The 26,601-nt window shown below is 39.3% G+C and overlaps 1 protein-coding gene across 1 annotated transcript in view; it reads left to right on the top strand.

Moving 5' to 3' along the window:
* The window catches only part of DNAH6 (dynein axonemal heavy chain 6), a 276,466-nt gene that overhangs the window by 116,524 nt on the left and 133,341 nt on the right, over positions 1–26,601 (top strand). Inside the window, exons 30-35 of the mRNA XM_057743457.1 lie at positions 2,280–2,417; positions 5,293–5,460; positions 7,402–7,550; positions 8,936–9,043; positions 23,767–24,322; positions 25,168–25,290. Of these exons, the coding sequence (XP_057599440.1) occupies positions 2,280–2,417; positions 5,293–5,460; positions 7,402–7,550; positions 8,936–9,043; positions 23,767–24,322; positions 25,168–25,290 (1,242 nt within the window). The remainder of the gene's footprint in view (positions 1–2,279; positions 2,418–5,292; positions 5,461–7,401; positions 7,551–8,935; positions 9,044–23,766; positions 24,323–25,167; positions 25,291–26,601) is intronic.

The following is a 26,601-nucleotide window of genomic DNA, read 5'->3' on the forward strand; positions in this document are numbered from 1 at the left end:
CATTCTGATAGGTGTAAGGTGATATCTCATTGTGGTTTCGATTTGCTTTTTCCTGATGATTAGTGATGTTGAGTATCTTTCCGTGTATCTGTTGACTATGCATATGTCTTCTTCAGAAAAATGTCTTTGCCCATTTTGAAACTGGTTTGTTTGTTTTTCCTGTTAAGTTGTATGATGTCTTTATATATTTTAGCTATTAACCACTTATCAGATATACGATTTGCAAATATGTCCTTCTATTCCGTAGGCTGCCTTTTCATTTTTGTTGATGGCTTCCTTTGCTGTACAGAAGCTTTTTAGTTTGATATAGTCCCATTCGATCTGGAGTTTTCTACCTTTAAAACTTCTGTCCCACAAGTATCCCTTGAGAAGTCTTCGTGTACCCCCAGCGGTATGCAACCTTTTTGCTCTACAATATGGAAGAGTTCCTCAGCCTTGTCATCCAAATTACTGGCTTGGTTATTAGTCTTATCCATTCTGTTGTGCAGTTCATGTATTTAATTTTTATAATATTGGCTATATTATAATTCATTTCCAGGGATTGTTTCTTATCTCTGACTAAATCTTTCTTAGATCGTCTTGTTTTTTAATAGGAATAACAATTTCCTCTAAAACCTCTCTGAGGATTCCATTTGAATTTTTAAAATTTTTCTTTTGTTCCCCAAATTACCTCCATTTTTTTCAGGGTTGCTCATTTAGTTTATTCTTCTCTTTCTTGATGTTGATTTTTCTCAAACGTGTGTTGATCTTTACTTCTTAGTTCATAAGTATGGATGAAGGACTGAGTTGATTAGGGAAAACAGCTTGTTTCCCCAAAAGGCCCTGGCCTTAAATGAAAGAGCTTACATGATCTCTGGGGGAGTGTAGGATATTTGGATAGCAGGCTTCCCCATAGAGTGTGTGGGCATGGGCGGCCAGGAAGCCAAAAACCTTTTATAAATGCCAAAATAATAAGGATTTTTCTTGTCAGTAGTGAAGTTCAGTGGGTTTCACTCACATGGAGCTGTCTATCCTTTGACTTTCAGTTGAGTAAAGTGGAAGTCTGAAATCACCTATCTTTTTTTGTCTCTGCTTTCCTTATCTCCCAAGCCTCATGTCTTCTCCCAATATCTTCTGATATCTCCCAAAGACGGACCTCCCCCCTTCTTCTACAAGGCCGTCCTTGGATTTTAGGCTGGAGGGAGAAAGGCAGCATAACCAGCCTCGAGAGCCCTGTTTACTCTACTTGGAGGAGAGGGAAAGACAGAGAAGGGAAGAACCCACAAACCTGATCATTCCAAGCACTCATCTTTGGCTAATTTCCGAGCATCGCCCTGGGACCTCTGTCTGCTTTCCTTGTGTGTATTGCTGTTGGGTTCGGATTATCTTAGAGACTTCCCTGAAGGTCAGTTCTTCTTTCCCTCTGTCTTGGGCCTGCATTCTGCCCTTCTCAAGTGAGTAATCTGTATCTATGTACTTTCCATCTTCCAGGGTTTTTTTTCAAAACTTTCTTCCTGCTGCTGGTTTCCCTTCTCATTATATTTTTATTAAGCAGGTACAGGTGTAAGTGAAGCTACAGAAATGGAGAGAGTTCTGCCTCTCTGTCATTCATGGGTATTTAGGAGGAAGGTAGCCGTACATGCTCAGTTGACCTCCTTGAAACAAACAAACAAAAAATCATTAGCTCTATTTTTAAAGAGATAGAGATATGCTATAATGCAATATTTGTACAAATGCTTAACCCAAAATTCAAGTCTCTAAAGGAATTTCCCTCTATAGATAGCCACAAGCACATATTCATTCTTCTCCACTGTTAGGATTCTGCTATAGAAGAAATTAACAACCATTACACTACCCTGTGTGTCTGTGCTTCCACTCAGTGGTCCCTGTATGTTGTCTGCCATGTGTAGTACCTGGTAAAGATGATGAAAGCTTCCATCAGTAAAGTTTTTCAAGGTTTTCTTAAGTCACTAAGTGTGTTTATTCTAGGTGTTAGTGTCTTTGAGAACCTGTGAAGTATTTACATAGGTGAACGGAGGTTATGAAAAAGTAGGAAAATCGATCAGATTGTCATTTTATTTAAAAATAAAAATTAGCTTCAGATCATTTAGAGAGAAGACAAAAAGATGTTTCCTGTTAGAGAAAGGTGTTAACTTCTGACCTAAGCCCAGGACTCGCATAAAACCATCGCTGATTTGCAGATACCACCTCTTTTCTTTGTAGTATTTCAGCTCAAAATGTAACTTCTGAAGGAGTTCAACTCTACAATACAGAGTTGAATGGCGTTATTTTGATTTCAGATGATGGGGCGCTTCTTCAGTGGCCTGGCACAGTCAGGGGCCTGGTGCTGCTTTGATGAATTTAATCGAATCGACATAGAAGTTCTGTCCGTCATTGCACAGCAGCTCATTACCATCAGGAATGCCAAAGCTGCAAAGGTAAGGCGCTGGTCAGTTGTCTGTGAAGATCGTGTTTCTTAAGTTCTAATGAACTTAGCGCATGTTGCATTTTAGGAAGGACAGTGCTAATTTTAGCCTGTGTATTCCAAGTTTCCAGTGTCATTGGTGAGTGTTACGGCAGCGGGACTTAGTTGAGCCAATTAATTGTTCTTCCTGGCAACACAGAGAAACAGCTGTTGTTTGGCAGACACTGTGCTGGGATCTGGAGATACAGAGTTGGGGAGACTCAGTCCCTGCCTTCTAGGAACCCTGATCTTCTTCCCACCCCCAACACACACACACACACACACACACACACACACACACACACACACACACGTCCTATCCCTCTCTCCTCCACCTCCTATTTTCCTCCTCGCCTTTCTTATTCTTGCCTTTGACATTTACTTCTCTGCTAGGTTTCTTTAATGCTGCCTCTTCTAGGCTCCACTGCCTTCCTCATGGCCCCTAGTCTCAGCCTATTGCTGGTAGAAAAATGAGAGAGGAGTCCTGGAGAACCCAGGAGGACCTTGACTCTCCAGAACTCACTGGACTGGAGAAGCCAAGGAATATAGGGTCAGATGATGATATGAAACTGGCCTCACCATTTAAAATTTGTTTTAACCCATATGAGCATGTTCCTGGGAAAAAAGGGGTCTTGTACTAGGAAGGTGATGGCTGTGAAGGATGGGATGAAGTCCCCTACTGCTCTGTGTTGACCTTGTGAGATTATGGTCATGAGGTCAGCAAAAGGCAGATGGATGTTCAGCCAGTGCACACCAGAACAGCCTTGCCAGTTGTTTCATATTTAAGTAGCCACTGCCCTGAGCCCCTGAGGGGTCCCCACCATTAGCCTGGCCCCTACCTGAGGAATCTCAGACCTCCTCAGGATCCAGCCACAAAGGTTCATCCTGACCTACCAAGGGGGCCTCTAGACCTAGCTCCAGCCCTAGGAACAGGGGCCATTCTCATCGGAAGTTGCCCTGCTAAAGAGTTGTTAAACGTTTTGATTATTACCTCTGCAAAAAAGCAAATTATGGGACAAGCAAAAATAAATCAGAAATTGGACTTTAACAAGCTACTAAATTGTAAAAGTCATTATACTTTACACTTCTTTCATCTTCACACAAAACCAATGTGAAATAGATGGTTTTTCCCAAGGCCACAGGTATAAAGGATTGAAAGAAATGAAAACATTTCTGGGAATCGCATAGAACCAAGATATGAGTCTAAATCTATGTGGTCCTGAAGTCCACGTCCCTTCAATTACACACCCTCCTGCCTCCCACACACCCTCTGGGAGGCCCACGTCAAATTCGGGGACCACCAGATATAACATAACATCGATCACTATCACCACGCTAAGCACGTAGCAGACTTGCCCGCCTTGGGAAGCAAGGGAGAAGGAACCAGAGAGAATGCAGGCAGCACTGAAGCACTGCCAGCTGGAGGGCAGCTACGTGAGGTGAAGGGAAGGTAGGAGGACATCTGAGACTAAGCACATCTCACCCTTGATCTTGCCAGTGGTCAGATGAGATAGTTGGAGCAGAATACACACCCTAGAATACATGGAGAAACTAAAGCACAGAAATTTCCAGGTTTGAATAACACAAAAGCCATTTAGAACCACCAGGACTGAGATCTCCAGTTGTGCAGTCCAGCACTTTCTCTTCCAGGCTATGACACATCTCCCCAGCTCCATCCTGGTCTTCCTCTGTATTCTTTATGATTGAATATAGTGCTTTCATCCAGTGGCCCAGCTAGAATCCTGGCATTCATCTTGAATTTTTCCCATTACCATCAACCCCAGAATCTAAGCCACCTCCAAGTTCATTCAATTGTATCTCCTAGATCTGTCTCATCTCCAAGGAGAACTCCCTAATTCTAGCTCTCACCCTCTCCCCAGTGACAATTCCTACTGGTCTCCCTGCCTGTAGTTTGTCTAACCTGTCCAATGGCATCTTTGGTCCTATCACTCTGCTCAAAATTCTGTGCTTCCCCCATCCATGGAACAAAATCTAAATTCTTTAGCTGAGCATGCAAGATTTGTGATGCTCAGGCCCCAGCCAGCTTACACTTTCCTCCTATAACTTTACCCTTTAGCAAAGTGAATAGCTGGTCATTCCCTGAACATGCAATACTGTTTCTTGTTGCTGCTCCCTTTGACTGGAATGGCTGCCCTGCTCATCTACATGAAATGCCCTCTTCATTCTCTAGGTCTCAAGCAGGCTTCCCTGCTCCTCCTATGAGCTTTGCTCCCTGCAGGCTCTGCACACACCTCCACTGTAGCATCTATTGCCCTGCATGGCCACAGTTCTAGGTCTGACTCCACACCACAAGCCAAGGAGCTTCTTGAGGGCTCATCCTTCAGCTCTCTACATCCATGCCTAACCCATGGTCCACTTGCAACAGGTGCTCAACAGGTGTTGCTGTTGAATAAAAGTGAAGGGGTAATTCTAATGACTCTAATAGTGGGGCGTTGACCACTCAAGAACTAAGATCAGATTTGAATTTCTTGGGGATTCCAGAAAGTGTCCCTGGTGAATGTTTAGTGGCCATTAACTCCAAGTTGAATTGAGGAGGCTCAGCAAAAGATGTTGAAGCCTAGAAGATTACAGGACTGGGCCGGGAAGAAGGAAACACCTGGGGCAAGGCAAGGGCAGGAAGGCAGAGAGCAGGAAGTACTTAGACCGGAAGAGAGAGAGAGAGTGAGCAGGACAGAATCAGGAGGGGAACATTCTCAATGGCAGGATTCAATAGTCTTTGCTCAAATGCACGTTACACAAGTTTTATACTCGAGTAGTATAAATTATGGGAAAGAATTTACAAACGTCTGGAGAAGTGTTAACTTATATTCTCTCTTTCCCTTCAACAGCTCTCTAGATTCATGTTTGAGGGGCGGGAAATAAAGTTGGTTATGACTTGCGCAGCCTTCATCACAATGAATCCTGGATATGCAGGCAGAACCGAGTTGCCAGATAATTTGAAAGCCCTGTTTAGACCCTTTGCAATGATGGTTCCAAATTATGCTTTGATTGCAGAGGTGAGCTTCACATTATAAAGCAGCAAAAATTTAAGCTTGTTTCTTTTATTTAGTATTTGATTCTATTGTGGTAGAAAGTTTGCCTTATGAATGCAGTCTGACCAAGGTTATACAGTATTGTTTCCTCTTCAGTGTGTAGATATGATAATTACCACATAGAATGTTTTGTTCTGTGTGTGTGTGTGTGTGCGCGCGCGTGTGTAACTGCTGTATCCCCAAAGCTCAGGATGGTATCTGGAATTAGTAAGCCCCCAAAACTAGAATGAATAAATGAGTTTAATTAACCAGTTCGTTGGGGTTCATCAGTTTGCCTCTAGGAATTAAAATGTCTAGATTCATTCTAAAAAGACTGTGTTCTTCTCACTTCTCTTGCTGAATTTTTTTTTATTAGAGTCAAGTTATTTTGAGTAGAAGCAATACTAATCACTAATGATGGTGGGCAGGGATTTGTTTCTAATCTGTATCAACTTAGTCAAAAAATAACAATCCTTAATAAGCTAATTATTTATGGTTGTATTTGTTTCTTCTGTGTCTATCTAGGAAGCTTTCTATTTCAACTGTTTTCTGTTTCTTCATGCTAGTTAACAACCAATGTATTTAAATCTTATGTGTATTTTTCTTGGCACTTTTTGCTGAGGTATAATTTATATATAGTAACGCACACAGATCATAAGGGTACAATTGAGTGAATCCTTACACATGTATTCACCTGTAATCACCAAGACCAAGATATAGGATGTTTTCAGGACTCCTCATGCTCAGTGCTACATTTTACAAGGGACGCTACCCCTTTTAGAACAGAGCTTCTCAGAAAGCACATATTACTCCTGTGGCTAACAAATTCCTGACAACAGCTAATTTAGAATATTCCTCTACATGAAGTAAAAGTGATTGCCTAAGAATAAAATAGACCATACCAAATTCTATCATTAGAAAAATTACAACTTTTATTCATATAATGCCTGCAGCATCTTATGAGTCCCCCAGCACCCACTCTGGGTAAGGTGGCCTGGTAGGGAGTTAAGACAAGGGGCATCTTCACTCCAGACCCCTCTGTGGACATGACAATAAATGACATGCTCATTGTCCAAAGCTGGCAGGAAGAAAACCATGTCTTGAACTCCATCCAACATTGTGTTCACATCTCATGTTTTGTCCTTATGTTACATTACTCAGTAATTAATTGGAGAAATTTAAAAATCCAGTCTTCTGAGTGCTATTCCTATTGTTGTTACAGATTGAATGAATCAGGGTCTGTCCTCAGGAAATATTTTTAATCACTGCAGTGCACAGAGCACTGTGCTGATAGGTAGTGATAGAGCAATGAAAAAAAAAAACAGTACAAAATCTCTGCACCATCTCACATCTCAATTCCCGAGGCCAATTGCAGTGATTCTAGTAGATCACGGATTGAAGGAAGGATCTGGACCCACCTCCACTATCATCATTGATTTATTAATATTAAACCAAGGGTGCAGGAGCTTGTCAGAGGCAAGGTGGCCTCCTAGGGCAGAGGAGAGGCTGCAAATCTTTGCATAGCTTCCCTTGACTCCCAGGGAGCCTAACACATCACTGACACTGTCAGTTCAGGGAAGCTCAAGTCTTGCTTATACTCAGGCCTTACAACACCGTCCAGCCTCCATGATGTGAACATTTTCACAGTGGGCTCTGCTGCTCCTTGAACCAAATGTCACCAAGACCACATCTTCATGTAAAGAAAGAAAGCAGAATCAGTGCTCAGACATCCCTATATAATATCCCACCTTCCACCTGGTAGCACAGAACCTTTTTTCCCTTCAATCTTTGTATTTCTTTCTTAAAAGGCATAACAACTTGGAGAGAGGTAATACCTAAGGTAGATTTTGAATACATTGGTATTATGCTAATATGTTGTTATCAGTATAATATAATAGGCATTGCATACATATTTTTCCATTCTAGGTAATTCTATATTCTGAAGGATTTGAATCCAGTAAAATATTAGCAAGAAAAATGACTCAGATGTATAAGCTTTGCAGTGAACAGCTCTCTCAGCAGGATCACTACGACTTTGGCATGAGAGCCGTAAAGTCTGTACTGGTCATGGCTGGGTAAGAAACCAAAGTGGGCAAGATTCAAGTTCCAAACCATGTCATCACATGCATTTCATGTGTAATTCACAGATGGCTCTTAAAGCAACAAAGCAAGTGATTAATAAACGTTAGCTGCTGCTTTGTCATCATTCTCACCTTGACCCCACCCTGGCACAGTGAAATGGGGCATCTCTTCATCCCATGGTTCTTCACTGTGAGAACCAACACAGCTGCCCCCAGACCAAACCTGAGTCTCCACCAGGCTCTGGCTGACTTTTGTTTCCCCTAAACTCTTCACTTACAGTGGGTTTCAGTGTACAAAAGGCTTTACCACTATGAGCTAGGATGGCGAGACTTAAAAGACATACAGTTTGTTATACGTATATACTAATTAAGTCATACATGTCACCTGACAAAGCCTGAAGCGTTCAGAGAAATGTGTTTCATCATTTCATCTTCTGTCCAAGCTTATGTCCTAGACTCCACTTCTGTCTTTACAGTATGATCCAAGGCTGAGCTTCTTTCTAGTTTCTACTAGAGCAAGAGTCTTTTGTCTTTCAGACCCCAGCTTCTCTATAACTTCTTGAATCCTCTACCTCTGGAATCCCCAGCTTGTCCAGAGTCTCTGAGGGAATCTGTCTTCTGCCTAGTCCTTCCTCTCAGGCCATGACTCACTGGCTCAGGCTCTGCACACACAGGGCCCCTTCTGCCTAGCTCCCATACCCCTGGCTTCTGCACAGATGTCCCTGCCCTTCTGCCCTCTATTCCTTCTTTCAACCTCTCAGTTACAGTACTTCTCCTCTTTACAGGATTGCCATTGAAGGGAGAGGGATGCTAAGGAGTTGAGACACACTTGTACTCAGAAAACACAACTAAACACAACTATAAGGGCAAGACAGACACAGCAACAGTCATCTAGAACAGACTAGTGTATGAGGGCAACCATGGGGCTATGCCCCGAGGTTCGCTGAGGGAGGATGGAGGGAACTTTCTAGAGGAGGGAATGATGGAGCTGGGTTTTGAAGGAAAAATAAGAGCCAGCAAAAGACCAAAGCAGAGCATTGTGGGCTGAGAGAAAAGAAAGTCACAGGGATATGAACTATCATGATGCATTCCGGGAACTATAAATTCAGGTTGGATAAAGTCTGGATTGGTGGAGGGAGCGTGAAAAAATGTCCTTGGCATTCTCCTCAAACTACGTAGCCTGTGCCTGACTTGTCCGTGTGCTCCCTTGGAGATGGACGCTGGGCCTGCAAGGGAAAATGGTTCCCTCCTTCCAGAAGGGATCTGCAGTGGGGTGCCCTCCACAGCTTTCTGCAGGCAGAATCCCCAACCCGCAGTTTAGAAACTCATGTTCAATATTATCTTCTTGCAATGTCATCTAATTATTCCTTTAAATTTAGGTCTTTAAAAAGAGAGAACCCAGACCTAAGTGAAGATGTGGTATTGATAAGAGCTCTACGAGATTCTAACTTACCAAAATTCCTAACAGATGACGCTATTCTATTCAGGTAAATTTCTAGATGTGACAGATAAAGCATAGGTACTGTGTAGCAGTAAAGGATAGTTTATCTTCCAATATGTCTGTCTCTAACGAGGTATCATCTTTTCTAGAGATACTTATTGCAATTTTAAAAATACTAGTTTCAAATAAAGATACAAAAGTTTTAGCTTCAATCCAATCATTTATTTTTTTTCAAAATATTGATCACCAAGCTACATGCTATGCAAATTGGCATTTGGTAACAACTTCCTGACCTAAGAGAAATTCCTAACCCCAAAGAAGTAGATTTGGACCTCACCATAAAATGTGATTGCTTTTTATCTGTTTCTTCTTTTATTATTTAGTTTTATGATTATCCAAGTCATATATGTATGTAATTTTAAAAATAAAGTGCTGTTATAAGTTACTCTCATGAAAAACAACAGTTCTCTGCCTTTCACCAAGTCCCGCTTCCCAAAGGCAATCATTTTTCAATTCGTTCATTCGTTCTTTCATTTTCTTATTTCCCTCCATATTTTTTAGTACCATGTTTATGCCATTTCATGACTTTTCAGTTTTAGATGTTATCTATTAAGTTACTAACAGAGAGATGAGGATATGCGCATGCACCCCTCCCCCTCCACCCATCCTCTTTGTGTTGTCACATTGCAATATAACTGAAGCTAAATATCCAGGATTTCCACAATTTCTTATAGTGATATAAACATTACCCAAAGCTGAGCTGTCTTTCCCTTGTTATTAAATTAACTAGCTTTTCATCTTCCCTGCCTTTATTAATTATCTTAATTTTTGTTTTTTATTCCTTTACCTACTTTTCAATAGGTCTGTCACTAATTCATTTCCAAATTCTGCCAATGTATAAATCTCTTAAAAAACAAAACAAACAAACAAAAAAATGACCTTCAATCATACAAATTATTCTCTCAAATTTGTCTCCTTGGAGCCCTTGTCCTCCTCTCTAATCTACACTGGTTGCCCATTACCTGGTGCACATCTGTCATCCTGGGATGTCCATTGATGGCCTTGCTGGGGGTTCTTTTTGCCTTTGTCCACTATCAGATCCCCTGTTTCCCAGAACATGTGTCTACTCACTTTTGGCAGAACACAGTGATGAAAATTCCTGTATGTTTATGATTGCACAGTTATGATATTGCTGTGAGTGAGATTCTAGGAAGCACATTCCCTAGATCATAGGGTATGCTGTTTTAAATTTAGATAGATCTTATCAGTTTGTCCTCCAAAGACATGTTACATTTACATAAACAGTTTTATGAAAATGCCCATTTCCCTTTATATGTTTTAGAGGGAGAGATACCAAAATAGTAGCCTATTTTATATACATTAATTATTGATACCACTGAGCATCATTTCTTATGTTCATTAGTCACTTATATTTATTATTCTTAGAGCACTATTCTAATATGCTCTTTTACTTAGTAATTTGTGGGAAATCATAAACTTTATCTGGTATAAAAATTGGAAATATTTCTCTAAGTATATCATTCACTCTTTAAGTTTATGTTTAAAGCCTTTTGCCTCACAGAAGTTTGATTTTTGCTTGTTTGTTTTTATTTTTTCACTTTATCAACATTTTTAAAAGTCATAGAATTTTTACCTTTTTGAGATAGACTTTCTTAACATAGTATTATAAAATTCATCTCATATTTTCATCTAGTACCTTTTTTTATTGAAGTATAATTGATTTACAATATTGTATTAGTTTCAGGTGTACAGCATAGTGATTCAATATTTTTATAGATTATACTCCATTTAAAGTTATTATAAAATATTGGCTATATTCCTTGTGCTGAGTAATATATCCTTGTAGCTCATTTGTTTTATGCATAGTAGTTTGTACTTCTTCATCCCCTACCCCTATCTTTCCCCTCCCCCCTTCCCTCTCACCACTGGTAACCATTAGTTTGTTCTCTATATCTGAGTCTATTTCTTTTGTTATATTCACTAATTTGTGTTATTTTTAGATTCCATATATAAGTGATAACATAGTGTATTTGTCTTTCTCTGTCTGACTTATTTCACTAAGCATAATACCCTCCAGGTCCATGTTGTTCTAATGGCAAAACTTCATTCTTTTTATGGCTGAGTAATATCCCAGTGTATATACATACCACATCTTCTTTATCCATCCATCTGTTGGTGGACACTTAGGTTGCTTCCATACCTTGGTTATTGTAGATAATGCTGCTATGGATATTGGGGTGCATGTATCTTTTCAAATTAGTGTTTTAATTTCCTTCGGATATATATTCAGGAGTGGAATTGCTAAAAAATATGGTAGTTCTACTTTTAGTTTTTAAGGACCCTCAAATTATTTTCCATAGTGACTGGACCAGTTTACATTCCCACCAAGACTGTAGAAGGGTTCCCTTTCCTCCACATCCTCATCAACATTTGTTATTTGTGGTCTTTTTGTTGATAACCATTCTGACAGGTGTGACATGATATCTCATTGTGGTTTAGATGGGCATTTCTCTGATGACTAGTGATGTTGAGCATCTTTTCATGTGTCTGTTGGCCATTGTATGTCTTCTTTAGAAAAAATGTTTATTCAGATTTTCTGCCCATTTTTTAATCATGTTGTTTGGAGTTCTTTTGGATATTGAGTTTCATAAGCTATTTATATATTTTAGATATTAACACCTCATCATTTGCAGACATTCTCCCATTCAGTAGGTTGTCTTTTCATTTTGTTGATGATTTCCTTTGCTGTGCAAAAACTTTTAAATTTAAGTAGGTCCCATTTGTTTATTTTTGCTTTTGTTTCCTTTGTCTTAGGAAAACAAATACAAAAAAAATGTTGCTACAAGTTATGTCAAAAAAAATGTTGCTACAAGTTATGTCTGCCTATGTTTTCTTCTAGGAGCTTAAGGGTTTCAAGTCTTACATTTATGTCTTTAATCCATTTTGAGTTCATTTTTAATATGATGTGAGAGAATGTTCTAATTTCATTGTTTTACATGTAGCTGTCCAGTTTTCCCTGCACCATTATTGAAGAGACTGTCTTTTCTCCATTGTATATTCTTGTCTCCTTCATCATAGATTAATTGACCATAAGTATGTGGTTTTATTTCTGAGCTCTCTATTCTGTTTCATTGCTCTATGAGTTTGTGTGTGTGCGTGTCTGTGTGTGTGTGTGTGTGTGTGTATGTGTGTGTGTGCACGCCAGTACCATACTGTTTTGATTACTGTAGTTTTTTAGTATAGTCTGGAGTTAGAGCATGTGATGCCTCCAGCTCTTTTCTTCTTTCTCAAGATTATTTTGGCTATTTGGGGTCTTTTGTGTTTCCGTATAAATTTTAAAATTATTTGTTATATTTCTGTGAAAAATTGACACTGGTATTTTGAGAGGGATTGCATTGAATCTATAGATTACCTTCAGTAGAATGGTCGTTTTAACAATATTGATTCTTCCAATGCATAAACACTGTGTATCTCTCCATCTCTTTGTGTCATCTTCAATTTCTTTTGTGCTATACAGTATATTCCCATTAGTTATCTATTTTATACATAGTATCAATAGTGTATATGTGTCAATCCCAATCTCCTAATTCCTCCCACCACCCCCCTTTCTTTCCCCCATGGTATCCATACATTTGTTCTCTACATCTGTGTCTCTATTTCTGCTTTGCAAATAGGATCACCTATACCATTTTTCTAGATTCCACATGTATGTGGTAATGTATGATATTTGTTTTTCTCTAACTTACTTCACTCTGTATCACATGCTCTATACTCTGTCCATCCACAGCTCTACAAATGACCCAATTTTGTTCCTTTTTATGGCTGAGTAATATTCCATTGTATATATGTACCACATCTTCTTTACCCATTCCTCTGTCAATGGACATTTAGGTTGCTTCCATGTCCTGAGTATTGTAAACAGTGCTGCTATGAACATTGGAGTGCATGTATCTTTTTGAGTTATGGTTTTCTCTGGATATATGCCCAGTAGTGGGATTCCTGGGCCATATGGTAGTTCTATTTTCAGTCTTTTTAAGGGATGTCCATACTGTTTTGCATAGTGGCTGTATCAATTTATACTCCCAGCAACAGTGCATGAGGGTTCCCTTTTCTCCACACCCTCTCCAGCATTTATTGTTTGTAGATTTTTTGATGATGGCCATTCTGATCCATTGCTTTTTCATTAGTGTGTTGTTCAGTCTCCATGTGTTTTTGTTTTTCCCATTTTTCTTCCTATAATTGATTTCTAGTTTTATACCATTGTGGTCAATAAAAATGCCTGATATAACTTCTAGCCTCTTAAATTTGTTGAGAACTGTTTTGTCACCTAGCATGTGATCTATCTTAGAGAACATTGCATGTGCACTTGAAAAGAATGTGTATTCTGCCATTTTTTGGCTAGAATGTTCTATAGATATCTATAAGTCCAACTGATCTAATGTGTCATTTAAGACAACTATTTCCTTATTGATTTTTTGCCTGGACCATCTGTCCTTTGATATAAGTGGAGTATTAAAGTCCTCTACTATTATCATATTATTGGCAATATCTCCTTTTATGTCTGTTATTATTTGCTTTGTATATCACATGCTCCTGTATTGGGTGTGTAAATGGTAATGAGTGTAATAAGCTCTTCTTTTATTGACCCCTTTAACATAATATAAAGTCCTCCTATATCATTTGTTTCTTTGTTTTAAAGTCTACTTTGCCTGTGTATTGCTACCCCAGCTTTCTTGTCATTTCCATTTGCATGAAACATCTTTTTCCATCCCCTCACTTTCAGTCTCTGTGTGTCTTTAGCTCTGAAGTGAGTCTCTTGTAAGCAGCATATAGATGGGTCTTGTTTTTGTATCTAGTGAGCCACCCTTTGTCTTTTTTATTGACACATTTAGTCCGTTGACATCTAAAGCAATTATTAATAGGTATGTACTTATTGTCATTTTATTATTTGTTTTATAGTTGTTTTATACTTCTTTTCTGTTCTTTTCTTCTTTTTGTTTCTTCCCTTGTGGTTTGGTGATTTTCTCTAGTACTATACTTGTGTTCCTTTCTTATTTTTGTGTATCATAAGTTTTGATTTGTGGTTACCATGTGGTTTATATATGTTGACCTATAACTATATTTACCTGTTTTCAACTGGTAACTGTTTAAGTTCAAACACCTTCTAAAAGATCTACATTTTTTTACTCCCTTCCCCCACATTTTGTGGTTTTGATGTCATATTTTACATCTTCATGTTTATCCTTTTACTGTTTATTGTAATATAATTGATTTTACAATTTTTTTTAATTTTTTGGGGGGGTACACCAGGTTCAATCATCTGTTTTTATACACATATCCCCGTATTCCCTCCCTTCCTTGACTCCCCCCACCTCGAGTCCCCCCCACCCTCCCCGCCCCAGTCCTCTAAGGCATCTTCCATCCTCGAGTTGGGCTCCCTTTGCTATACAACAACTTCCCACTGACTATTTTACAGTTGGTAGTATATATATGTCTGTGCTACTCTCTCGCTTCGTCTCAGTTTCCCCTTCACCCCCCACCCCCTCCCATACCTCGAGTTCTCCAGTCCATTCTCCGTATCTGCGTCCCTGTTCTTGTCACTGAGTTCATCAGTACCATTTTTAGATTCCGTATATGTGAGTTAGCATACAATATTTGTCCTTCTCTTTCTGACTTACTTCACTATGTATGAAAGACTGTAGTTCTATCCACCTCATTACATATAGCTCCATCTCATCCCTTTTTGTAGCTGAGTAATATTCCATTGTATATATATGCCACATCTTCTGTATCCATTCATTTGTTGATGGGCATTTAGGTTGCTTCCATGTTCTGGCTATTGTAAAGAGTGCTGCAATAAACATTATGGTACAAGTTTCTTTTGGGATTATGGTTTTCTTTGGGTATATGCCCAGGAGTGGGATTACTGGATCATATGGTAGTTCTATTTGTAGTTTTTTAAGGAACCTCCAAATTGTTTTCCATAGTGGCTGTACCAGCTTACAGTCCCACCAACAGTGCAGGAGAGTTCCCTTTTCTCCACACCCTCTCCAACATTTGTTGTTTCCAGACTTTGTCATGATGGCCATTCTGATTGGTGTGAGGTGATACCTCATTGTGGCTTTGACTTGCATTTCTCTGATGATGAGTGATGTTGAGCATCTTTTCATGTGTTTGTTGGCCATCTGTATGTCTTCTTTGGAGAAATGTCTATTTAGGTCTTCTGCCCATTTGTGGATTGGGTTATTTGCTTTTTTGGTATGAAGCTGCATGAGCTGCTTGTATATTTTGGAGGTTAATCCTTTGTCCGTTGTTTCATAGGCAATTATTTTTTCCCATTCTGAGGGTTGCCTTTTAGTCTTGTTTATGGTTTCTTTTGCTGTGCAAAAGCTTTTAAGTTTCATGAGGTCCCATTCGTTTATTCTTGATTTTATTTCCATGATTCTAGGAGGTGGGTCAAAAAGGATGTTGCTTTGATGTATGTCAAAGAGTGTTCTGCCTATGTTTTCCTCTAGGAGTTTGATAGTGTCTGGCCTTACATGTAGGTCTTTAATCCATTTGGAGTTTATTTTTGTGTATGGTGTTAGGAAGTGTTCTAATTTCATTCTTTTACATGTTGCTGTCCAGTTTTCCCAGTACCACTTATTGAAGAGGCTGTCTTTTTTCCATTGTATACTCGTGGCTCCTTTGTCAAAGATAAGGTGCCCATATGTGTTTGGGCTTACTTCTGAGTTCTCTATTCTGTTCCATTGATCATCCTTTCTATTTTTGTGCCAGTACCATACTGTCTTGATCACTATGGCCTTGTAGTATAGTTTGAAGTCAGGAAGCCTGATTCCACCAACTCCATTTTTCCTTCTCAAGATTGCTTTGGCTATTCGGGGTCTTTTGCGTTTCCATAAAAATCGTAAGATTTCTTGCTCTAGTTCTGTGAAAAATGCCATTGGTAATTTGATCGGGATTGCATTGAACCTGTAAATTGCTTTGGGTAGTACAGACATTTTCACAATGTTGATTCTTCCAATCCAGGAACATGGTATGTCCCTCCATCTGTTTGTGTCGTCTTTGATTTCTTTCATGAATGTCTTAAAGTTTTCTGCATACAGATCTTTTGCCTCCTTAGGCAGGTTTATTCCTAGGTATTTTATTCTTTTTGTTGCAATGGTGAATGGGAGAGTTTCCTTAAATTCTCTTTCTGCTCTTCCGTTCTTAGCGTATAGGAATGCAAGAGATTTCTGGGCATTAATTTTGTATCCTGCTACTTTACTAAACTCATCAATTAGTGCTAGCAGTTTTCTGGTAGAGTCTTTAGGGTTTTCTATATATAATATCATGTCATCTGCAAAGAGTGACAATTTTACTTCTTTTCCAATTTGGATTCCTTTGATTTCTTTTTCTTCTCTGATTGCTGTGGCTAAAACTTCCAAAACTATGTTGAATAATAGTGGTGAGAGTGGACACCCTTGTCTTGTTCCTGTTCTTAGAGGGAATTCTTCCAGTTTTTCCCCATTGAGAATGATGTTGGCTTTTGGTTTTTCATATATGGCTTTTATTATGTTGAGGTAATTTCCTTCTATGCCCAATTTCTGGAGAGCTTTTATCATAAATGGATGTTGAACTTTGTCAAAAGCTTTTTCTGCATCTATTGAAATGATCATATGGTTTTTATCCTTCAATTTGTTGATATGATGTATCACATTGATTGATTTGCGTATATTGAAGAATCCTTGCATCCCAGGGATAAACCTCACTTGATCATGGTGTATGATTTTTTTAATGTGCTGTTGGAGTCTGTTAGCTAGTATTTTGTTGAGGATTTTTGCATCTATATTCATCAGTGATATTGGTCTGTAGTTTTCTTTTTTTGTGACATCTTTGCCTGGTTTTGGTATCAGGGTGATGGTAGCCTCGTAGAATGAGTTTGGGAGTGCTCCGCCTTCTGCAATATTTTGGAAGAGTTTGAGAAGGATAGGTGTTAACTCTTCTCGAAATGTTTGATAGAATTCACCCGTGAACCCATCTGGTCCTGGGCTTTTGTGTGTTGGGAGATTTTTAATCACTGCCTCAATTTCCGTACGTGTGACTGGTCTGTTCATGGTTTCTATTTCTTCCTGGTTCAGTCTTGGAAGATTGTATTTTTCTAAGAATGTATCCATTTCTTCCAGGTTATCCAATTGATTGGCATATAGTTGCTTGTAGTAGTCTCTCATGATGTTTTGTATTTCTGAGGTGTCCGTTGTTACTTCTCCTTTTTCATTTCTAATTCTGTTGATTTGCATCTTCTCCCTTTTTTTCTTGATGAGTCTGGCTAATGGTTTATCAATTTTGTTAATCTTCTCAAAGAACCAGCTTTTAGTTTCATTTATTTTTCTTATGGTTTCTTTCCTTTCTTTTTCATTTATTTCTGCTCTGATCTTTATGATTTCTTTCCTTCTGCTCACTTTGGGGTGTCTTTGTTCTTCTTTCTCTAGTTGTTTGAGGTGTAAGGGTAGGTTGTTTATTTGATCATTTTCTTGTTTCTTAAGGTAGGACTGTATTGCTATAAACTTCCCTCTTAGAACTGCTTTTGCTGCATCCCATAGGTTTTGGGTTGTTGTGTTTTCGTTGTCATTTGTTTCTAGATATTTTTTGATTTCCTCTTTGATTTCTGTAGTGATTCCTTGGTTGTTTAATAGTGAATTGTTTAGCCTCCATGTGTTTGTATTTTTTGCAGGTTTTTTCCTGTAATTGATATCTAGTCTCATGGCGTTGTGGTCTGAGAAGATGCTTGATATGATTTCAATTTTCTTGAATTTGCTGAGGTTGATTTGTGACCCAAGATGTGATCTATCCTGGAAAATGTTCCGTGTGCACTTGCGAAGAAAGTGTAGTCTGTCGTTTTTGGATGGAATGTCCTATAAATATCAATTAAGTCGAGATGGTCTAATGTGTCATTTAAAGCTTGTGTGTCCATATTTATTTTCTGTTTGGATGATCTGTCCATTGATGTAAGTGGGGTGTTCAAGTCTCCCACTATTATTGTGTTCCTGTCGATGTCCCCTTTTATAGCTGTTAGTATTTGCCTTATGTATTGAGGTGCTCCTATGTTGGGGGCATAGATATTTACCATTGTGATATGTTCTTCTTGCATGGATCCCTTGATCATTATGTAGTGTCCTTCCTTGTCTCTTTTAATAGTCTTTGCTTTCAAGTCTCATTTGTCTGATATGAGTATTGCTACTCCAGCTTTCTTTTGACTTCCATTTGCATGGAATATCTTTTTCCATCCCTTTACTTTCAGTCTATATGTATCCCTTGGTCTGAAGTGGGTTTCTTGTAGGCAGCATATAGAAGGGTCTTGTTTTTGTATCCATTCAGCCAGTCTGTGTCTTTTGGTTGGAGGATTTAATCCATTTACATTTAAAGTGATTATTGACATGTGTGTTCTGATTACCATTTTCTTAATTGTTTTGGGTTTATATTTGTAGGTCTTTTCCTTTTCTTGTGTTTCCTACTTAGAGAAGTTCCTTTAGCACTTGTTGTAAGGCTGGTTTGGTGGTGCTGAATTCTCTTAACTTTTGCTTGTCTGGAAAGCTTTTGATTTCTCCCTCAAATCTGAATGAGATTCTTGCTGGGTAGAGTATTCTTGGCTGTAGGTTTCTCTCTTTCAGGACTTTCAGTATATCCTGCCATTCCCTTCTGGCCAGCAGAGTTTCTGTAGAAAGGTCAGCTGTTATCCTGATGGGTTTTCCCTTATATGTTATTTGTTCCTTTTCTCTTGCTGCTTTTAATATTTTTTCTTTGTGTTTAATTGTCGTTAGTTTGATTAATATGTGTCTTGGTGTATTTCTCCTTGGGTTTATTCTGTATGGGACTCTCTGTGCTTCTTGGACTTGGTTCATTATTTCCTTTCCCATGTTGGGGAAGTTTTCCACTATAACCTCTTCAAATATTTTCTCAGACCCTTTCTTGTTTTCTTCTTCTTCTAGGATGCCTATAATTCGAATGTTGGTACGTTTAAGGTTATCACTGAGGTCTCTGAGACTGTCTTCTAGTCTTTTTATTCTTTTTTCTTTTTCCTGCTCTGTGGTGTTTATTTCCCCCATTCTATCTTCCAACTCACTCATTCGTTCTTCTGCCTCAGTCATTCTGCTGGTTATAGCATCTAGAGTATTTTTAATTTCAGTTATTTTGTTATCCATTGCTGTTTGTTTTTCTGAGTTCTTATGAACTGTTTCTTGTACTTTCTCTATTTTGTTATCAAGATTTTGTATCATTTTTACAATCATTACTCTGAATTCTTTTTCAGGCATTTTTCCTATTTCCTCCTCATTTATTTGGTCTTTTGGGTTTTTTTCCTGCTCCTTTGCCTGCATGGGGTTTCTTTGTTTCCTCATGGTTGTCCAAGCTTTTGGGGTTGCTTGTCCTGGCGATAGAGGTGTGTATAGAAGACTTTCCAAGGCTCAGACTAATGTCCAAGTATTGGATTAGACGAATATTAAGTCTAGGAAACACATACATGTATAAGACACACAATTACTGAATCCATTAGGACATAAGGCTCTAGAAAGACCTGACAGAACCCCAGTGTGCTATCAGATATTCAAAGAGAAACCCAACAGAAATTGACGACTGAAACAGAACAAATCAGAGACAAAAGCAAAAGCAAACTAACAAACAAATAACACCTTACGCATACAAACATTAATCCAGGGAGATTTTGTAAGCTAGGATCAAATATAGAAAAGAGCCAGAGTACCACCAGAGAGAATGGAGATTCTCAGAATGTAATTAGACAACTGTACTAAGAACTAAGATAAAGACAAAAGCCTAATATTAAATACCAAGGCAGTGCGTCATCTGGAGAATAGAGCAAGGAGTCTGAGCAGACCAATAGTGTTGCTTATAAGTATGTTAAGATAAAATAAACTTAAAAAGGCTGGAAGAAAGGGGAACAGAAGAGCGTACTGTGGTTGGAAATATGCAAATAAAAAGAAAGGAATAGAAGTGTATAAAAGCTAGGGATGAAAGGAAAGTATGAGAGATATATTGTCCGTACTACCAAAAACTTAGCTAGATATAGAAGTATATAAAAAGGCAAAAAAAAAAAAAAGAATAAAAAATATCATTAAAAAATTATGTTATAAAACTTGTAGATCCCTTAGGCTAAGATTGTATTTAATAAAGAAAAAAAAAAAAAAGAAAGAGAGAAAAAGAAAAGAAAAAAAAAAAAATCCAGAACTGATCCCAGAATGGACCAGTTCAATAGGTATTGATACTACTATTTCTGTTTCCTTAGCATCTCAGCTGTAAGTGTCCTTCTCCTTGCCTTGGGTTTTTTTGCGTTATTCTGTGACCAGCAGAGTTTCCTTTATTGTTCGTCTGTAAGCGTCGGTGTGTGGGGAGGGAGAGGGTACAATAGTGGCTCCTTCTCCTGGGAGTGAGTGAGCAGTGGCGCACTGTTGTTTCAGTCAGGCTTGGAGGTGCCTATTGCAGAGGGCGCTGGTGGCTCAGGCGTAAACAGAAAGTCTTAGAGTTGGGCCTCTCTCGGGGTTTTTTTCTTTTTGATGCTGTTGTTGGTTTTTTGTTTTTTTTTTCTCTCGGCAGCCTCCCTGCTGCTGGCATTGCAAGGGGTTTTAATCTAGCCCCGCCCAAGCGCCTGAGGGTGCTTGTTATCCCTGAGCACCTTAGTTGGCCCGCAGGGCATCTCTCCACTGCCTGTTGCAGAGGCACTGAAAGAGAGAGAGAGGCTATGCGCGCAGCTCCTCCCCCCCGCCCGTGAGCCTGCAGCCTCCAGCCGCCATCATGGCCGGGCAGCTCTCAGGGACCGGCACTCCTCTCCGCGGACCTCCTCCCTCCTGTCCTCTCGGTCCGTCACCCTACCGGCAACAACGTTTCTCACCCTGAACCAGCTCTCCGGTTCCCACGATCCCGCTCCCGGACCCTCCCTTCAGCCGTGGATCGATGTCTCGGTCCGGGAACGCTGAGCTGCGCTGCGGACCCTCCGTATGTTTCTCACTCCCTCCCATCTGCCACAGCTCCGCCGCTTCACCCTCTTTGAGCCCTCGTAGATGCCTCCCTACCGGCTATGTCGGGCTCCCCGCAGTCCTTTCTGGTGTCCGAGGCCGTCTGCTGGTGTTCAGCTGGTTCTCTGTGGGAATGACTGCGTCCTTCCATGCATTCCCAATGCATCTGTGGAGAGGGATGCACTCCACGTCTCTCTACTTCGCCGCCATCTTTCCGAAGCCTACAATTTTTTTAATCTTTATAGTAGCTTATTTAAGTGATTGATCCACAGCTTTAACTATATATCTGCCCTTACTAGTAATATTTCTCCTTCCTTACTAATTCTGACTTCTTGTGTAGCCTTTTCCACTTAGAGAAGGTCCTTTAACATTTCTCTTAGGGTAGGTTTAGTATTGATGAACTCTTTGTTTTTGCTTGTCTGAGACATTCTTTATCTCTCCTTCAATTCTAAATGATAAGCTTGCTGGGTAGAGTATCCTAGGTTGTAGGATACTGTACCCAGCAAGTAGTAAAGTGCTTTCAGCACTTTAAATATATCATGCCACTCCCTTCTGGTCTGCAAATTTTCTGCAGAAAATTTGACTGATAGCCTTATGGGAGTTCTCTTGTATGTGACTCTTTGTTTTCTTCTTGCTGCCTTCAGAATTCTCTCCTTATATGTAACTTTTGCCATTTTAATCATGATATGTCTTGGTGTAGGTCTCTCTGGATTCATCTTGTTTATGTCTCTCTGTGCTTCCTGTAGCTGGATATCTGTTTCCTTTTTGGGTTTTGTAGTTCCTTATTATAATTCTCACTGTGTTCACATATTCTTTTCCCTAGTTCAGTTAGCATTCTTATTACTGATGCTTTGAACTCTTTATCTGGTAAACTATCTCTGTTTCATTAGTTGACTTTTTCAGGTTTTTTTTTATTATTATTCTTTCATGAGAAGTCCTTGGTCTTCTCATTTAGTTTGATTTTCTCTGTCTCTATGAAATTAGGTGAAAGTGTTACCTATCCTAGTCTTTAAGTGTGTCCTTGTGTAAGACTCCTTATGCAGTCTGCAATGTGCCCAGTGGCTTTGGTGGGAGAGCTGGATCTGAAGTGAATACAGGTCACATCTTCCCCCAGGGGTTGCTGGCAGCTATTCCCTAATGGGAGGTGGGTCTGGAGATGGAGGGGCTAGAGCCAGAGTCAGATGTGAGCTAAGGCTCATCCTATGCTCAGTGGTCAACACTGCCCTATCAGGGGCAGGGGTGGGCCCCAAGGTGCTGGAGCAGAAACCCTGAGGATTGGGTCTGAGCTGATTCTCTTCCCTCTAAGTGTGTGATCTACCCCTTCCTGCATCAGCACCTTCACTCTAGAGGAGCAGTGCTGGAGTGAGAGGACCCAGACTGGATGCCAGGTGCAGGTTGGGGCAAGCAATGGGGTGGTCCCAGCACATCAGAGTTCCAGACCACTCCCAATCCACTGTCTCCATAATAGGAGCCCTGTGCTGTTGTAGTGAAACCAACCAGAGTCCCAGGCAGTTTCATTCTCTTTCTTCCACCTTGTTCCTGGGAGTAAACAACCATGTGTACACTTTTCACAAGTGGAGTCTAGGTTTCTTACAGCTCTGCTGTTAGTTCCACTGGCTTTCAACAGGTACCAACCTGATCGCTTCTTTCTCTTCCCTTCCTACCCAACTCTGTGTGGATCTTTCTTTACAGTTGTAGAAGAGTCTTTCTGCCAGCCTCCAGTTTGTTTTTAGTGAGAGTTGCTCCACATGTAAATGTATCTTTTTTTTAATTGGCTGCATCGGGACTTAGTTGCGTCATGTGGGCTCATCATTGCAGCACGCAGGCTCTAGTTGTAGCATGAGGCTCCAGGGCAGGTGGGCTCTGTAGTTGTGGTGCCCAGGTTCCAGAGTGCATGCGCTCTGTAGTTTGTGGCATGCAGGCTCTCTAATTGAGGCATGTGAGCTCTGTAGTTGTGACACATGGGCTCTTGTCCTGTGACGTGTGGGATCTTAGTTCCCTGACCAGGGATTGAACCACATCCCTGGCAATGGAAGGCAGATTCTTTACCACTGGATCACCAGGGAAATCCCTGTAGATGTATTTTTGATGTGTTCATGGAGGGAGGTGAGCTCAGTGTCCTCCTACTCCACCATCTTGATCTCCGTCATTTTGTATTTTCTTGTCGTTTTATGCTAACTTCTTTACTGCCTCTAAAATGTTTTTATGTGTGTAGTGTGAGGTAGGGATTTAGCTTATTTTTTTACCCATGGAACCATCCCATATTAACTGTTTCCCACAGAAACAGTCTACTTTTCCTTTTCTCACTTTTTTATGTAGTACTAGTTTTTTATTTCTATTTCCATCTATTTTTCTGAATACTTATACACCATTATAATCACACATAAGTACCTTTTTGGATGAGATATAAATATAATTTTTAAAATAAACTGATAAATTCATCGCCTATATGTTTGGTACTATGCCACGTACTGTGTATAATACAAAAATGTAAGAAATTATCCCTACCTCCAAAAGCTCCCAATATACTTAAGAACATTGGTCTACTGTACAAGAAACAAACAAAATCATACACAATATCAGAGAAATGATAGGTTCTGGTATAATACACAGAATAATCTAGCACTGTGTGTTCAGAAGAGAAGCTAATGGAGACCCATGGTAATGTTTAATAAATTAATTGTAACAAACATGGGGAAATATCAGTGACCAGTGGTTCCTAATTGATTTTATTTTTTTCCAGTGGAATCATATCTGACCTTTTTCCTGGAGTCCAAATTCCAGAACACGATTATGGTATACTGCAGTCAACAATTATAGATGTCATGAAGAGACAAAATCTTCAGCCTGAGACGTGTATGGTTAAAAAAGTGATACAGTTCTATGAAACTATGCTAGTAAGGCATGGTGTTATGTTAGTCGGGCCAACAGGAGGTGGCAAGACCACAGTTTACCGAATACTAGCAGAAACTTTAGGGAATTTGCAAAAGCTTGGTGTAGACAATCCCTTTTACCAACCAGTTAAAACATATGTTCTTAATCCTAAATCAATTACAATGGGTGAATTGTATGGTGAAGTTAATAATATAACCTTGGAGTGGAAAGATGGTTTGATGGCACTAAGTGTCCGAACAGCTGTGAACGATACTTCAGAAGACCATAAATGGATCATCAGTGATGGGCCAGTAGATGCTCTTTGGATTGAAAACATGAATACAGTCCTGGATGATAATAAGATGCTTTGCCTGGCTAACAGTGAGAGGATTAAACTCACACCTCAAATCCACATGCTTTTTGAGGTAAATGTATATTCCTTAACTGTGAAGTGAAATGATTCATTAGATTACCATACCATCATTAATTTTTTTCTCTTACTGATGTACCATTGACTATCTTGAAGGCCTACCATGGTGTTTTGTTTACATACTAAATATTTATCAAATTGTCTTTATAATGGAGTGTCCATTCTGACAACCAAAGTCTCTCAAATGTTTCTGTCTCTCTATAAACAGGAAATACAATAAATTCTAGCTTTCCAAGCACTTGTTTCTTTTCCTTTTGAGGCAGTAAATATATATATATAATAACATAGTATACATGCGTATGTGTGTGTGTGTGTGTGTGTGTGTGTGAGACTTTACACAATTTGAAATGCTTCCCAAGTTAAAACTAATTGATATATTTAAGATGAAAATCATCCCGCTGTGGTATGAATATTTGGTGACAGAATTGGAAAAGGAATGTGGGCAAAATACAGCTACAAGATATTATGGAAGTTACCACACCTGCTGTATTCATTCATCAAACATTAAATGAATACCTGCTAAGTCCTAGGTATTAGGCTAGGTATTGGATATAAAAATGAAAAAGATAAGAAGAAAAACAAAAAGAAGGGAAAAGAAATGCTTACACCTTCCCATAAGGATTTGACAGTATACATATATATACATGTATTCTTTTTCTCCTTACGTCTCACTTAATTTTTCTTCTCCATTTTTTTAATTTTATGGCTCCTGCATTCTCTTCCACACAAAGCCTTACAGTGTTAACTTAAACTTTAAATGCATGATTCATTAATGTTGAAGTTAGGGGGATAAGGAAGTATGATGTTAGCCATTTCCTATTTAACTTCTTTCAATTTTAGGTGCAAGATCTAAAGGTTGCCTCTCCTGCAACAGTCAGTAGATGTGGGATGGTGTTTGTGGATCCTGAGGAACTGAAGTGGATGCCTTATGTTAAAACCTGGATGAAGAGTGTTTCTAAAAAAGTAAGTGCAACCAGGCACTCCCACTATCTCCATCTATCGAGGCACACCCTTCCCTCGTGTGCCCAGATAGCAATTTGTTAAGACCTCAGTGTGCTTGATTGAAGGAATCCCAGCATTGCACCTAGCTCTCTCCCCAGAATTCTTGGGATCCTCCAGGAAGGTTATATATTCCCCAAAGCTGTCCTCATGTTTTTGTTACCCTGCCTGGCTTCTCCCAGACTGATTTCTCTCAAACACATGTAGAACAAGCTGGGGCACTTAAAAAAAGACTTTATAGAAGGCTTGAGATAATGAGAGGGAAGTCCATCGAAGGAAAAGAACATTTAAATCCAAGCATTGTTACTGTTTTCAGATTTTAGGAGCCCCTAACTCCTTTGAGAGCCAGAAAGAAAAGAAAACCAGTTTACCTCTCACCCAACCTAGGTCAATTACCCAAGACACATTCTAACCTCTGAGGTACCATTCCATCCAAAGTGAAGGAAAGCTTTTACATTATTATTCAGAGCAACTTATTCCGTATTATCTTCTGTACCCTCTCCATTCTAAAATAGGATTTCTCTTTACCTTAACAAGCGATCTTTTTTTTTAAGGTTTCATTCTTTTTTATTGCTGAGTAATACTCCATTGTCTATATATACCATTTCTCCTTTATCCACTCATCTTTTTTTTTTTTTTTTTACTTAAATTGGGGTATATTTACTTTACAATGTTGTGTTAATTTCTGCTGTACAATGAAGTGAATCAACTATATGTATTCATATATCCCCTCCTTCTTGGACCTCCCTCCCACCCACCTCCCCATCCCACCCATCCAGGTCACCACAAAGCACCAAGCTGAGCTCCCTGTACTACAGCAGGTTCCCAGCAGCTATCTGTTTTACACATGGTAATATGTATGTGTAAATGCTGATCTCCCAATTCATCCCATCCCTCTTTCCCTGTTCCATGTTCACACGTCTGTTTTCTATATCTGCGTCTATTCCTGTCCTGCAAATTGGTTCATTTAATAGATAAAGAAGATGTGGTACATATATACAATATAATATTAGCCATAAAAGAGGAAGGAAATTGGGTCATTCATAAGGATGTGCTTGGACCTAGAGTCTGTCATACAGACTGAAGTAAGTCAGAAAGAGAAAAACAAATATCGTATATTAGCAAATATATGTGGAACAAATGATCTTTTTAAGTGTTTTGCTCCATCTCACTTCAACCCCCACTCCAAGAAAGCCATTTTCTTCCTGCATCTCCCCCTCCAAAGATCAATGAGAAAACTATTGTTTTCCTCATTCTTAGGCATCAACATTTTAA

Source organism: Hippopotamus amphibius, chromosome 7 (genome assembly GCF_030028045.1).
Source record: "Hippopotamus amphibius kiboko isolate mHipAmp2 chromosome 7, mHipAmp2.hap2, whole genome shotgun sequence".
Taxonomy (NCBI): domain Eukaryota; kingdom Metazoa; phylum Chordata; class Mammalia; order Artiodactyla; family Hippopotamidae; genus Hippopotamus; species Hippopotamus amphibius.